Genomic DNA, 15,493 nt, shown 5'->3' on the forward strand with positions numbered 1-15,493 from the left:
GGATGGATGGATGGATGGATAGATAGAGGTAGGTAGAGAAAAATAGATAATAAGGAGTTGCCTAACAAACCACAAGATCTTCTGGGTGAATCAACAAGTTAAGACCCAGCAGAAATGTGTAGAGTTTTAGTCTGAATCTAATGACTAGAACTAATAAATCTAATGGTATGATTCTCATCCATAAGCCACTAGGCCTGAAAATGCAGAAGAGCTAATATTTCAGTTCAAGTGCAAAGACAACATAAAGCCACAATCCAGTTTGAAGATATCCAAGAAGAGGGAATTCTCTCCCATTCAGGAAAGACGTGGCTTTGTTTTACATAAGCCTTCACAATTGTGTAAGAACCATGTGCCAGGGCTAGAGAGATCATTCAGCAGTTAAGATCACTTGTCAGGTTTGAAGAGAGCCCAGGTTTGATTCTCAAGCCCACACAGTGGTTCAAAACCATCCAAAATTTCATTTCCAGAATATCTAGGATATCCAACACTCATCATAAGGCAAAAACAAAAAAATCATAATAAAACCTTTTTAAGAGTCATATATCATAGAAATGACAATCTGTAGGATCTAGTTTACTGATGAGAGAGTGCAGCTCATTCAGGGCAACTGCTAAAACTCTCAGAGTACCATGCAGATGCCACCCCACCTAGCAGATACACAGGTAGGTGCTCTTGCAACCTACAACTCTTAAGGACAGTAAAGTTTTTCTCTTCTAACCTTCAGGGGACAATCAGGCCCATAATATATCAGATATCTCACATTATTAGATAAACAGTGGGATTTACCTTTTATAGCATGGTAACATTTTCTGTGTTAATGGTAGCACTTTATTTGAAGGAGTCACTGTGCTGCCTGATTTAATCTACCTCCTCTTCCATGACAGGCCATACATTCCATTTTATATTGTTTGTGATTGTTGTTGTTGTCATTGTTTGGTTTTGTTCTTGTTTTGTGTTTGTTTTTGAAAGAGAGTTTCTCTAAGCAATTCTGGCTGATCTGGACTCTCAGTATACACCAGGCTGGCCTTGAGCTCTTTGAGAGGCTTTTGCTTCTACTTCTCATGTACTTGGATTAAAGGTGTGTGTGTGTGTGTGTGTGTGTGTGTGTGTGTGTGTGTGTGTGTGTGTGTCCGTCCTCATGCCTGGTCTCTATGTTGTCATTTTTTTTATCTTGTGGTGTTTGATGTGGGAGACAGGATTTTGTACATGTTAGGCAAAGGTTCTTCCACAGGAAAGGTATTTATAATCTCATTTTCTCTAGTTAAAGTTTGAGGATTGGAGAAATTGGGTAATGGTCTCAGATTCACAGGACAGTAAGAACCAAGTGCAGAAAAAGGAAGTCCCACTACAAACAGAAACAAAACAAAACAAATAAAATAGCAAATAACCTTTCTTTTTACCAGAATGTTCTACAGTTCTTCTAATCCACAGTAAATTTTGTCCTTGTATTAAAGGAAAAAAATGTTCAGAATGAACAATATGATTAGTGAACACCCATAGGGTTTCATCAGAACTCACTCCTGTTAGTAATAGTAGTGGTCAGGGTTCATGTCATTTTTCCACTACCAAATAGCTGGTAGAAGAGTGCCACATTTTGTCAAGTAGAAAAACTCAAATTCAGACTCCCATCCTTTGCTTCCAAGGCCTTCCTATGGCATAGATAGAAAAAGTGGATCCTTTCCCCCTGCTTTGTCTAAACACTGAACAGTATCCCAGGTCTCAAGACATTTTCTTCAGTGCTTTCTCCCACTCTGATAAATGTCTAAATTATAATTCAGAGTATTTATTTATAGAGCCACACTTTCAAAAATATTAAGGTATAAAAGGCATGTCTTATGAGCCTCTTACAAATCAGGGATAGTGATAAGCCCTGGGCTTTCCCAGAAAACAAAAAGTCCCGGAGATGTGTAGATTTATTTGCCATAGTGGCTAGTGAGCAGGTCACCCACATAGACACCCGTTAAGAGGCACAGGTTATCTCAGCCAGGAAGCATCCATGTGACTCCTTCCATTCCAGGTGAAGGCCTATTGATTTCTAAGGTGGTTTATGTGTGAGAGATGGACTGAAATACAAGTAACCCTGGCTCCTTCTCCCTCTGGTTCACTACAGCTTCATTTGTTCCTTGTTTTATAGACCTATTGCTTCCCAGTGATGGGTGGGCCGAGAATGAAGTGCCGCCGTCCCCACCACCACATCCTGCTCTGGAATGGGGCCTTGAAGATTTCAGTCACAGGTATCGATAAAATGGTATATCATAAATGTTCCCTGTTATAGTTTTTCTGGGAAAACTCAGCAACCTTATTTTAACTCTATTTCTTTGCAGAATGGAAATCTCATAGTCTCCATTTTTCCTCCCCAGTGAAAGGTTTTTCTGACCAAGAGCTTACATTGTTCATAACTGGCTTTCTGGATTTTTTTGAGATTCATCTTATATAATTAACATCACTAGGAAAATATCTGGTTTTCTCTTACAAAGTTGAAGACGAGAGTGGCAGAACTCAAACAAACAAACAAACAAACAAACAAACCAACCACAAACCTCTAACATAGGAAGGTGCAAAGTAAAACCTAAGAAGCTAAAGTCTCAGATTTTCTTTTTTCTTTTCTTTGTAGTTGGCAAACCCAAAAGGAATTTTAAAAATAGATGCTCCAAGAAAGTTAATGGAACCTAAAAATTAAAGCAGCACCATATAATCTAAAATATTGAAAGGGTACCCAATATTATAGCCACTCTGTAATAGAAACTAGAAAATCAATAACTTTTAGACTCACACAGGCACAAAAGCGGAAGATTTACTAAGCATACATACTATTTAACTAGGGGAATTCATAGATTTTGTTCTTCTGATGAGTTTTAAAAATCATTAAATTGTCTCTTTGCTATTTTCTGTATTTATTATGGCTGTTAAAAAACTGTGTATTTTATTCCATTCTGTTTCCCATGATAACCCTGTGAAATTTCTTCATTTTTCTTACAGCAACGCTGGTGTCATTTCTATTATGCTTTTTAATACAATGGGCTAAAAATAAGGCTACACAAGAGTATAGCCAACTCTATCAGAGGAAAGCCTGCCTGTGTTGAACTACCTCTGAGTTTTAGATTTTGAAATCAGTTATTGTTCTCAAGACATTACCATGAGGAACACTGAGGATCACAGTGAACTAGGCAACACTCATGGGGATTTTTTTTAAAAGAATGTAGAATGTAGTTAGTTTTCTTCATTCTCTACATTGTCTATCTTGATCCTGAATCCAAAACGAGTTTGATGACATCCAAAAAAATCAATATTCTTCGTGGTTTCATTCACTCTATTTTACAACTTCTGTGTTGCCACACAATTCCATCGAGGCACCAAGACGAAATCAGTAGAAAACAGATTGGCAAAAACCTAAGCAAAGGCAACATGGCTGGAGGTATCCCAGCACCTGACCTTGAACTACAGAGCCACAGCAGTAAAAACAAACAAACAAACAAAGCAAACAGGTTGGTGCTTATACCAAAGCAAACACATCTGTCAAAAAGATAGGAGGACACCAAAATAAACCCTCAAATCCATGGCCACCTAATTTTGACAAACACTGAGAACATACACTAAGGAAAACAGTTTATTCAATAAATGGCGCTAGGAAAAATGGAATATCTAAGGAGAATGAATTTAGATCTGCATCTCTCCCTTTTCAAAAGTCAATTTGAAACAGGCCAAAGGCCTTGGCAGCTTGAAACCTCAGACTGTTAGAGGAAATCAGAGCAAACATGCCTGAAGTGATGACACTGCAAAGCACCTGCTGAACCGGACGGCAGCAGCTCAGAAAATAGTCCCAATAGGTGACAAATGGGAATGCTTAGAATTAAGTCTCTGAACAGCAAGGGAAACTGTCTACAGAGAGAACAGACAGCCTGCAAAATGGAGAAGACCTCAGGCAGCTCTGTCCCAGACAGGCCGTGATGTGAAAAACACATTGATATTGAGAACATTTGAGGATCTGCAAAAAAATAAGGACTAAAATCATTTTAGGCTATTGAAGTGAACAGACCATCTCACAAGAAGAAGCATACATAATCAATAAATAACTCTTAAATGTTCAATATCATTCCCAACCAGGAATATGTAAATTAAAGCCACCTGAGATTCTCTCTCACCCCATCAAAGAGAAAACAAAAGACAGCAAGTGACTGCAGCGCTATGGGCATGACAAACCCCCGTCCTCTGCTGAGGAAATACAAACTAGCACAACCATTTAAGAGCTCATTATGAAAACTTCTCTACGCCATAGATAGAATCCACTAAAGAAAGCCACAACCAATCCAAATGGAGAGTTGCTGGAGCCCAGTCCCAAAGGATACACTTACAAGTCTCTTGCAACTCATGCTACAAGACTTGTCTCAGTAATATCAAAAGCTACATCCATAAAGTCTCACCAACATGGCCATCCAGTATGAGCTGGAGAGGATGACATCAATGACCAAAAGCCCCCAACCCTGCACAAATGCAACTAAGGAAAGCTGGGACTGAAAGAGGTGGTCTTTCCTAGGGAAGAGCACATCAATTGGTTGTGCAGTGCCAACCAGTCAGCCCTGCAAACATACATACAAATAACATTATATGAACTCAACAGGGTGTATGTAGGAATGTGTGTGTGTGTGTGTGTGTGTGTATGTGTGAATAAGTGCATGCAAAACCAATTAGTGAAAAAAAATGAGATCATGGATTTGAAGGAGAGTGGGAAGTGGTATGTGGGTGTCTGTAGAAAGGAAAGAGAAAGGAGAAAGTATATAATTAATTTATAATTTCAAAACTTAAGAAAATGCATTAAAATTATTTATAGAACCACAAAGACAAAGATAGAAAAATAAAATTTGAACTATTATTTGACCCAGGTATACCAGCCCTGATCATATACCTAAAGAATTCAATTCTACTACAGAGCTACTTGTAAATCCATGTATATTGCTATACTATTAATAATAGCAATGGAATGAAACCAACCTGGATGCCCATCTACAAGAAAATAAATAATGAAATGTTATATCTATGAATATATGCATTTCACTCAGTTATTCAGAATACAAAGTTGGGAAACTTGCAGGATTTCAGCTTGAACAGAAAGTACACTAAGGGAAGTGATCCAAACCAGAAAAACAAAACTCCCATGCTCTCTTTCATAATCAGATCGTGTAGACCCAAAGAGCCTTATGTCCAGGATGTCCCATTAACAGAAACACAGAGATGGAGATCGATGCAACAAGCATGAGATCCAGTGTGCTGGGGCCGTCCTGCAATCAGGGCAGAGGTGACCCCCAACATTCCAAGCACACAGTTTTTATAAAGTTATTGAGGTAGACATTGGTAGCAGCATGAATTGGTTTACACCCATTTGAGGACCACACTGCCCTTTCTTGGCATTTGTGGCCTCAGGCAAGGTATGATCTTAATCACCAGAAAGGGGAACTGAAACATTTTTGGTCCTTATCTGCACCTGCCCTGCCCTGCCCTGAGGTCCGGATGTAAAGTTTGTATGGCTAGGACATTCCAGGAAGGGAGTGTACTTTCCTGGTAAGGTCTTTTAGCAACCATCTTACATTCTTCTCTAAGGTCACACATTCATAACTTTTAATGCTTATATGTATGTAAATAAGGGATTTACTTTGTGAGGCAACCTAAAGTGAGAGCAGGAGGTATTGAAAGAGGGAAAGACACCGCAGGTCACGTGTAACAGGAAAGTGGAAGAGGCCATGAGTGGGGAATTCTGTGTGGTGAGGACGGAGTGAAGAAGAAGAAAAAATAATGAAAAAATTTTGTTGGAAAAACACCATGAGAAAACCTAACTCCTTGTAGGCTAATAAAACAACCAAAAGCTTTTTAAACTAATGAAAAAAATGTATTTTTCTCTTAAGAAGACTAGACACACAGTTAATTAGGATGGAGAGATCAGTAGAAAGTGCCCTGGGAGCCTAGAAGACTGAACCCCAACTCTGCAGGATGAAGGAAGATTGCATCAGAGAAAGAGTGGTTTCATGGAAAACGAGGGGCCCGTGAAGCAGAGAAGCAGCAGAAGAAAAGCCTTGGTGGGAGAGGGAAGAATACTGTGTTCAGGGCAGCCGAAACTTTGATATCTGGAGGAAGAATCCATGGCAGCTACTCTGCCATGTTCTGTGTGCACCTTGCTTCTCTAGAAAGCAGCTGAGAAGCCTTGGATGTTCCAACACCAGGGATGAGTATCAAACCCTGAGCAATTTCATGTGTGGATGAAGCTATAGCCCTTGGGACTTGTTAGACACAAGGATAGCAGGATCTAAGAAAAAGGAGAAATTATATGGTAGGAAAAGACAAAGACATTTCTGAGGTGGATAAAACAAGTCTTAATGCTTTGCAACTCTCTCCCCCCTCCTGGGAACCTGTGACCTGTACCATCCTGCAAGCTGTTGTGTTGCCTAGGTGATCAGCAGCAGTGGGATTTGGATGTGTGAGGAAGGACTGGAAGGGAGCCAGAGAAGTTGAGCAAGGAAGGCTGCCCCCTGCCCCCAACACCTTTCAAATCAAACATGGAAAAGCTCTCCACGAGGGAAATGTGTGCTTTCAGAGGTCAAGTCTTCCTTTATACAAGAAAAGCTTTCTTGTATATAGAAGGGAAAGTAGACTTGATAAAATTTAATGCCTATTCTTTAAAACGACATGAAATCAGAACTTATTTGTGTTATATCAATGATACTGCATAAGAGAGAAGTTTAAAATCTGTATGTATAAAAACAAAATATATGGGAAATGTGGGTTTTGCTGTGAAGTCTCAATGAGTGATTAAAGCCAAATAATAACAGAATATGTTGAGTATCTGTGCTGGCTAGCTTTTGTCAACTGACATAAGCTAGAGTTATTTAGAAGGAGAGACTGGCACCTCAGAAGACACCACCATAAGACTGGCCTGTAGGCAAGTCTGTGGAGGCATTTTCTTGATATGGGAGGGCATAGATAACTGTAGATGGGGCTGCCCCTGGGCAGATGGTCCTAGGTGCTGTAAGAAATCAGACTGAAGCCACAGGAGCAGGTCAGAAAGCAGCACTTCTCCCTTGTCTCTGTACTAGTTCCTTGGATGATAGACTATATACTATAAAATGCAGTAAACCCTTTCTCCCTTCCCCAAGTTATGTTTGGTCATGTGCTTTATCACAGCAATAGAAACACTAAGATAATGGTGTTACCAATTTAGGCAACATTTGGTTATTCCTTCATTATTCATATTTTCTCAGCCATATCCCCTAATACATACACAAGACATACATAGCTCCCTTGCTGCAAACAATTTTCTTGGCCAATCTTAAAAGTCTTCTTCCTTGTCTTTTACTTCTGGAGAGTTCTCCTTGAGTATCCACTCCTGACTCCTATGTCTTTCATAGTCCTGCTGTGTTACCATTTTCAGGACAGCGGCATGTGTTTCTTGCTGCCCTTATTTATTCATTATGCAGCATAATTTGACAAGAGTATCATTTCTATCTGAGAGATTCCCTGGTTGTTCATGCTGAAAACAAAGCCTTTATCTAGGCCATGTCTTTGGCCTGCTGTCAGCTTGCAGCTTCCCACGGCCTCCGACTGCAGCCCACTCAGCCATGAGCACATGCTAACTTCCGTCAAAATTAAAATATGTCATATTTTATACTTAATCATTGTGGCACCCTGACTCCAAATGCTTTCAGTGTGTAACATAAAATTACAAACAATTCAACCCATCTAACTTACATGGCTAAAATATTTTCGCATTAACTGATTCAGTACTACACTCATTACTTCAGTGTGCTAGCTGCTGACGTCGGCTCTAACCCCATCGTGTCTTGCATTACCCTCATGTCTTGCCTTAAATATCTGCAGGTCTGACTTCAGCTTTCTTTTGCATTTCCAGTTTGTAAGATGGCAGTAGGGATCCTTCTAATGAATATTTTCAAACTGTGCATTTGGACACATTTGAAATAATGGTAACAGATGTATATAACTTCAAATTAATGGATGTAATCAGACATATGTATATACAGGTAAATGATTTGCAACATTCATATGTACAGTACAGCTTTCATTTATCTTATTTTCCTCAATTATATCCTAATATTTTTATAAAAATAGATTTGTTTTGTTTGAACAGATCATAACTTGATACTCAATCATATGTCACCCCCACACTATTTGTAGAAGAGTGATAGGTAATAATGATTATTTTCCAAAAGTTTAGAAGCTTTGAGCTCTTATTCTTGGCATGCCCATCACTGAAAAGATAATCTAAGAGCCTGAATTGGATTAACCAATACACTCTTCAGTAGGGTAGATTCCCATAGTCCATTTTTAGCAGAGTTCTTTAAATGCAATGAAATCTTTGTTTTGAAGAAGAATATTCATATTGGCCATAAACGTCTTCCCTGAAGGCTGTCATTAAAATAAAAAACATCATCTTTGATCTGCCACTTGGCTTTCTTTTCTTTCACCACAACCTACACTCTGTTGAAGCAAGAGCAAAAACCTAAGATGCAAATTCCTTAGGAAACTGATCATATCTTCAACTTAGAAGGAAAAGACTTTAATATTTATGCATTCAAACCAGTATTTTAATTCAAGTTTGTAACTTGGGCCCAGGTTTTGTTCTTGAGCAGCTGTGTGACCCAGGACCCCTTCTTTGAGCCCCAGACTCTTATCTAAGAGATGAATGACCCTTGATTCCTTCTGCCTCATCTTTGAATTTGTGAAGATCATGTGTCCTGCTGACATTAAACCTGCATCATCACACAAGATCAAACCATAAAATCTTACATGCAAATAAAAGAAGAATAACGCATGTAAAGACACATGCTACCACAGCACCAAAGCACAAGGTAGCTCTTGATCTCAGTGGCATCTCTGAATTCTGTAAAATTACAAGGAGAAATTGGAATATTTGTGTTTGATCATACTGGCATCAATAACACTGAGTCATGAATTCTTAGGCACAATTGGCATTCTCTGGATCACTGGGTGACATGCCTATAGCATTTGAAGGCTTTCTCCATTGACAATCTACCCACATACCAACTCAAATTTTCTACATAGTTTTCATGGAAATGAGTATACTGTTTGCATTGGAGAGAATCCTGAGCCCTCAGGATTCTATAAGCACCCTGGCTCACAGAAATGGAGCTTACTAATATTAAAATATGACAAACATTGAGTTCTTACTCTGTGGTAGGCACTATTCTCACTATTTTGCATATCTGAATGTGTTTAAACTTTTCCAATGGCCTTACAGAGTGGTTCTCTTACTGTACATTTTATAAATGAAGAGAAGGAAGCCTAAAGGTGGACAATACAATGATACTCCTTTTATGTAAAAGGACATTGTGGTACAATGACTTGCCTGAGTCACACATCTAGCAAGTAGCAATCAGGATGTAAACTTTTGCATAATGTACTGTGGTACCTCTCAGGAGATGTTCTATTTCTACCCACTGGGTTATAATAGTGTAGGCTCATTTATTTGTTCATAAGGATTACTATTTCACAGTAATGACAGGGAATATTAAATATCAGTGATAAGTTTTTTTAAAAAATTAAACTTGTCTACTGTATTTAGTTTAAATGTTGGGATTGTTCTCTGCATTTTAGAGGCCTCCTCATTCAAGATTAAGGTGGTTGTTGCTGTTTGTTGTTTAAAATGCCAGACTCTCTAAAGCTCAACCTAAACCCTTTCAGATGGTCTAAGGTTTCAGATTTGTCACCCAGTCTGAATTTAGGACAGAAATCATGCTGAGATTCGCTGCTCATATACACGTTAGCAAACCTGAAGCACAAAGGAGAAAGCAGTTGCAACTTAATTTATGGAAAGTGTGTACTTACTTCTTTCTAAACAAAAGTGAGCTATTATCTGAAATTTCTTTATATAGTCCTTTGTACTGAATCCCCAAACAAAATAGAGTATTCAGTAGAAGCAACATTCTTTAGATTGACCCCAAGTACTAAGAAATCCATAAAGGGCATTTAATGTATTTGTGTCTAAATTGTCAACTGTGCTATTCCTGTGGCTTTCTTTTGGTGTTATTGATGGACAGAGTCTACTTGCATTAACATTACTCTTTGAAGATCACCGAAAAAAGGTACAACTCAGACTCCTGCAGCCATCAGTCATTCAAGACGGGATTCTTTATGGAGACATCCCTTTCACTGCTCTTTAAAAGGGCCCACTTATCCCCTAGGAATCTCTGAGGCCACTTTGGGCTGGGCTAGTATCTAGCAACATCCTTTGAAGTGTTGGGAATTGCTGAGTACTCCTCACCCACCTGAAGTTGTATATGGTGCAGCAGAATCCCAATTAGCAGAAACCACTGGAAAAACAAAAGATGCTATTAATCCAAACATAATAGTTAAATACTGCAATGTAACAATACATAGCCCAGAACTGTTGCATTCCATAAAGAAAGTCTGAGGACCAAGAATAGGTTTAAAATATATGGCTGCACAGATGCTTACACCCAACCAATGGTCTGAGGTTGGGGACCCCTGTGCTTGAATTAGGGAAAGGCTAGAGGAAGTTGAGGAGGAGAGCAAAACCCCATAGGGAGACCAGCAGTGTCAATTAACCTGGACCCCCAAGATCATTCAGACACTGAGCCACTAACCAGGCAGCATACACTAGCTGGTCTGAGGCCTTTACACATATACAGCAGGGAATGGCTGGTCTGGCCTCAGTGAGAAAAGATGTACCTTAACACCCTTGAGAGACTTGAAGCCCCAGTAGGGAGGCCTGGCAGCGTGTCAGGGGATGTGGGGGTAAGGGTGTCTTCTTGGAGACAGGGGAGGAGGGGTGGGAGAAAAGGGATGAGGAACTAAAGAAGGACAGAATAGGAGGGGGATAATGACTGGACTATAAAAAACGATTAAAGATAATTTTAAAAAAACACATGGGTGTAGGCTGAAGAAGAATGAAGATACGCAGTGTGAGAACTGTGTATCCATATCCATTCATAATCTTCCTCCCTCCCTAAGGGGGTCTAAACTCAAATATAACACATACCCTCTTTCCACAGCTCTGGAGTGGATTCCACAGGATACTTTCCAGATCAACATGTCAACTTCAGACTTGTGACACCAGCCAGGCAGCCCGAATCAATTAACCTGAAAGCCTCCAAGAGCATGGACCTCGGTAAGTAATGGGGAGGTGCGTCAGGTCAGCTGTCCAGTCCCCACCCATCTGACTTTCAAAAGTGGTCCAGTTTTTGTCTCTTCAACTTCAGAAGCCGTTCACCCTATCTTTCTATTCCCTCTCACACATGTAATTGTGAATAACCTGCTTGAACAGGAAAGAGAGAAGCTAAGTTTTATGTAGCATTCTGCATAATTCCTCCCTCTGTTGATCAGGGAGGAAAAAAAAAACAACTAATCCTGGAAAACTTGAGTGGCACAAAAAAATCTTCAGCCCCCCTGCTTTTGCATCTGTGTATTGGTTCCAGTTTGCATATATCATGCCCGGTGAGCATAGCTGTTGTTTGGCCTGGTAAGAAAATTGGATCAAATGGTACTCCCCATTGGTTTTTTTCAACTAAATATCCCCAAATTCTAAGACATTAGAGAGGGGAGCAGTGCCTTAGAACTGTTGCATTGACTAAACATCTTAGGATTTGTTGGCTTCAAGGACTCTGGCAACAGTGTAGACCTGGGCATGAGGCTGTAAGCCTTTTCAGATGATGAAGAGCATTGCTCCCACCCTCTGAGAACTTACAGAGTTTAGCATACACTCAGAGCAAAATATCCATTGTATCTTGAATGTTCAGGGGACAAGCTCTGCAAGTGTTTTTTTTTCTTTGAGGCGTATTACATATCTCATTAACATTAACAAGGAAACAAGATCATCAAAACCTCAAGCTCTACCCAATGGTCTGATAAATAGGGCTTATCTGTTGCCCATTTACAGGAGCTCAGGAAAATGTTCAATCACATTGAAACAAGGGAAATTGATTTCATTTTCTATAAATTAACTAAATCGTTGGGAAGCATTTGCTCTAATCGCCTATAGTGTGAGACAGACAGAAAAGCTCAATGAGGAGGCTGTCATAAGCATTGGTCAGAAGGGGATTTGCTCAAGAGCAAACCTGTGACAAACCAAAGGGCTAATGTGACAGTGACATCTGTGATTACTAATAATTTAAGGAGCAATTCATATTCTTGAAGTGCTTGATAAACATTTCCTGTTGTGTCTTGCCAGTTTCTCTATTAATAAGATGAATGGATAAAAATGGCTCTTAAATTTGGGGAGGAAAATATATTGCTGTTTTTCTCATTTAATTAAAAAAAGGGTAGCTAGCATTATAATTCTGAAATCTATGCCAGGGATAAAATTAGTATATCATCAATTTTCAGAGAGAAAAAATATTATGGAGTCTACATAATTATTAAACCCCAGTCATGTCCAAAAGTGCTGAGCGTTTGGAAGTGTCTCCGCTTTGATTACAGAAGTTGAGTGTTGTTTGTAGTGTAAAGTACCAGAGAACTCTAGATTGTATGTATGTATATATATATATGTTCATATGTATGTGTATATGCATATATATATACATGCATGTATGTATATCACATATATGTGTATATTTGGTTTAAAAAGTTGATAATGATGATGTTTAGGGGACTAATGCTTTCAGCAGGATAAAATACAACTTCAAAAGTTAAAAACTAATAATAAACCCTAGAGCTGGAAATGTGGTTCAGTTGGTACAGTACTTCCCTGGCACACTCAGGGCCCTGGATTTAATTCCCATTTTAAAAAATTCTACAATATTAAGACAGAATACTCACATAATATTTTCTTAACCTGGAAAAAGCATCAGCTTCATATGGCTAAAAATAAAATAACATGAAAGGATAAATGTTCATATTTATTTATTGAGTGATGACTTTAGACTGGCTAGTTCTCTGTCAAAAACTTTCCATGACCTAAGTGTGATGTAGATGCCTAAGACACGTATAACTCCAGCCACTTGGTTGGATGAGGCAAGAGGAGGTTGATTTAAGGCACCTGGGATTGTGTAGCCAACACTGTCTTTTTAAACATCTATAGAAATCTATAGGCGCCATCTCCGTGTCATGCTTGGTACTGAGTCAAACCATAACCTTAACTTCTATATTGAATCCTTTTCAGATGATGAGATGAATTATTAAAGGCAAGATGCCAGTTACTTATTTTTACTTATTTACTATTTTTTTCCTTATATTCTTTCCAAAGACAGGCAAAGTCTTATGAAAACTTCAGCCTCCACATACCTACTCCCTTCCCCTAGTCACCAGACCCACTCAGGGCTTGCATACAAATGTCCCTGCCTGCCACGCTGTGGACTTTGCTCAGCCATCATGCACATAATCATGCCACTAGTGCAGTGGAATCATTGCATAGTACTGAATGAACCACTCTCTTGATCTACACTTTGCTTTTCTCTTCCCCATTTAAATGGAACTTGAACTTGACTGAAGGTTTTATTTTATGTATCTTTCTTTTGGCCCATTTATATCTTCTTATTTGAATTCACTTATTTGTCCTTTGCCAGTATGCCGTTTGTTCCTTTATATTCTTTTTAGAATTGTATTGTAGTGTTGTAAATTGTTACTTGTGTTTTCCCTTTGATCTTGGTGTCATTTACAGTAAAGCATGCTTTGATGGGACTGATGCAAATACTCAGTCAGTAAAGCGTGTACTGTAAAACCATGAGGACCTGCGCCTAGAGCTCTAGTATCCACCTTAAAAACAGCAGAAAAGTGAATATGCTTTGTAATGTCGGAATTGGGAAGGCACACAGGAAGGCCTCTAGGAGCTTGCAGGACAGCCAGTCCAGCCAATAAGAGACATCTAGGTACAGTGAGAGACCCCATCTCAAATCTAAGGTGGAAAGTGATTAAAACTGCCTCTGTGGTCAGCCTCTGGCTCCTTCAGAGATGTGCCCAGCCATCCTTCCTGCAACACATATGCCCACAGAAATAAAGGTACAAACAGTTTAGATTCATCACCATATAACCCCATTTTGTCTTCCTTTGGTTTGGTTTGGTTCTGGATTTTGGTGTCCTATTTATCTCATTTATTTTCTTCAGGTGGCTTTTGTTAAAACAATTAATAATATATTTTTATTCATAGTATATGAATATTTCTAAAAAAATTAAAAACAATATATTATTTAACCTTTACTATTAATTTGGAATGCAGTCTCATTAGCTACTAGACTCTTTTACATTTGTACATGGGTGGGTTTACAGACATGCTGGTTTATTGACATATAAATCTGCCTGTACATGCTGCTAGTACTCTGAATTTTAGTTACTTCCATAGAATATCTTTCTTCTGATTCATCTTTTTAAGTAGAAAGCTAGATTTTCTTTTCAAAGTTAACTTACTTTGGCTCTTCAAATGCACTGACTCTCCCATGAACATTAGAATCAAATAATCAAAGTAAGTTTAAAGATTTGATAGGAATGTTTCCTTTATTGTATATGTGTGTTGGGGGTGTGTGTGTGTATAAATGGTATTTATGAATTCCTGAGAGAAGCATTTTATCAGGTTAAAATAGCTTCTTTATAGTCCTAGTTTCCTAAAATTTTTCACTAGTCCCTTTATTCTTTAAATCAAGAACAGGTATTGAATTTTATTAAGTGATTCGTAAGGATCCATACAAAGTGACAGTATATATTTTTCTTTGTTAATAAACTAAAAGCAAGCTAATTGAGTAGCTTGTATACAATTAATCTCTGATTCCTTTTAAATAACTATTTTCTCTAAACTTGTAAAGTTCATTTGGTTAACTGCAGTTTTACATGTGGAATTTCTCCAGAAGGGTTTCAGTATGGCTGCACTGTAAAGCGTAATGCAAAAACCGACAGCGGTTTTACTTGGCATTCTTAATTTCTACGGAACCAGTCTACATTTGGGGAGGACATTTTTGTTTCACTATTTAGTAGATATCTTTGGAGCATGCATGTGGTCATGTTTAAGACAGATCAATGATGATTAAGAAATTAATTTTTAAGCAATTGGCTGTAACTATACTTATTCAATGGCTCGGGTGCAATTTAAGGAACTGTGTAGATACTTTGGGGTTTTCCAGAAAATCAATCTTTCTCTACTAATTGCAGACTTTCCTCTATTTATTTAAATTACCAGAATTACTATGTTCCGTCTGGATCCCTTTAATTTGTTCATAATTGAGCTTGTGTGGGTGTTGAGTTGGAAGCCCTCAGAAGCTGAATAACACAGCTGCCTTTTTGGCCTTTGGCATAGGGTTTCCCCCCCAAGAGCTGCCCTTATTGGCAGGATGCCAGGAGACTACATTCAAAGACTTTTTGATGAGGCATAAAAATCTTTAATTTCCAGGCTTGGTGTTTTATGACCCCATAATAGTGTTTAAGAATTAGTCTCAATTATTTAAGGGACAGCACTTCAGGATTTTGGCCCCTTTGTTGACCTAATCTATAGCCCCATTCAAAGTCAAGTTTAAAATGCTGTTTCTCA

General features: G+C 38.6%; 1 protein-coding gene across 3 annotated transcripts in view; it reads left to right on the forward strand.

Annotated features, from left to right (window-relative positions):
- The window catches only part of Pard3b (par-3 family cell polarity regulator beta), a 997,480-nt gene that overhangs the window by 587,592 nt on the left and 394,395 nt on the right, over window positions 1-15,493 (forward strand). For all 3 annotated transcript variants that reach the window (XM_031367697.1, XM_031367695.1, XM_031367696.1), the window contains exons 14-15: window positions 2,135-2,234; window positions 11,037-11,152. In XM_031367697.1, the coding sequence (XP_031223557.1) occupies window positions 2,135-2,234; window positions 11,037-11,152 (216 nt within the window). The remainder of the gene's footprint in view (window positions 1-2,134; window positions 2,235-11,036; window positions 11,153-15,493) is intronic.

This window comes from Mastomys coucha, unplaced genomic scaffold (genome assembly GCF_008632895.1).
Source record: "Mastomys coucha isolate ucsf_1 unplaced genomic scaffold, UCSF_Mcou_1 pScaffold14, whole genome shotgun sequence".
Taxonomy (NCBI): domain Eukaryota; kingdom Metazoa; phylum Chordata; class Mammalia; order Rodentia; family Muridae; genus Mastomys; species Mastomys coucha.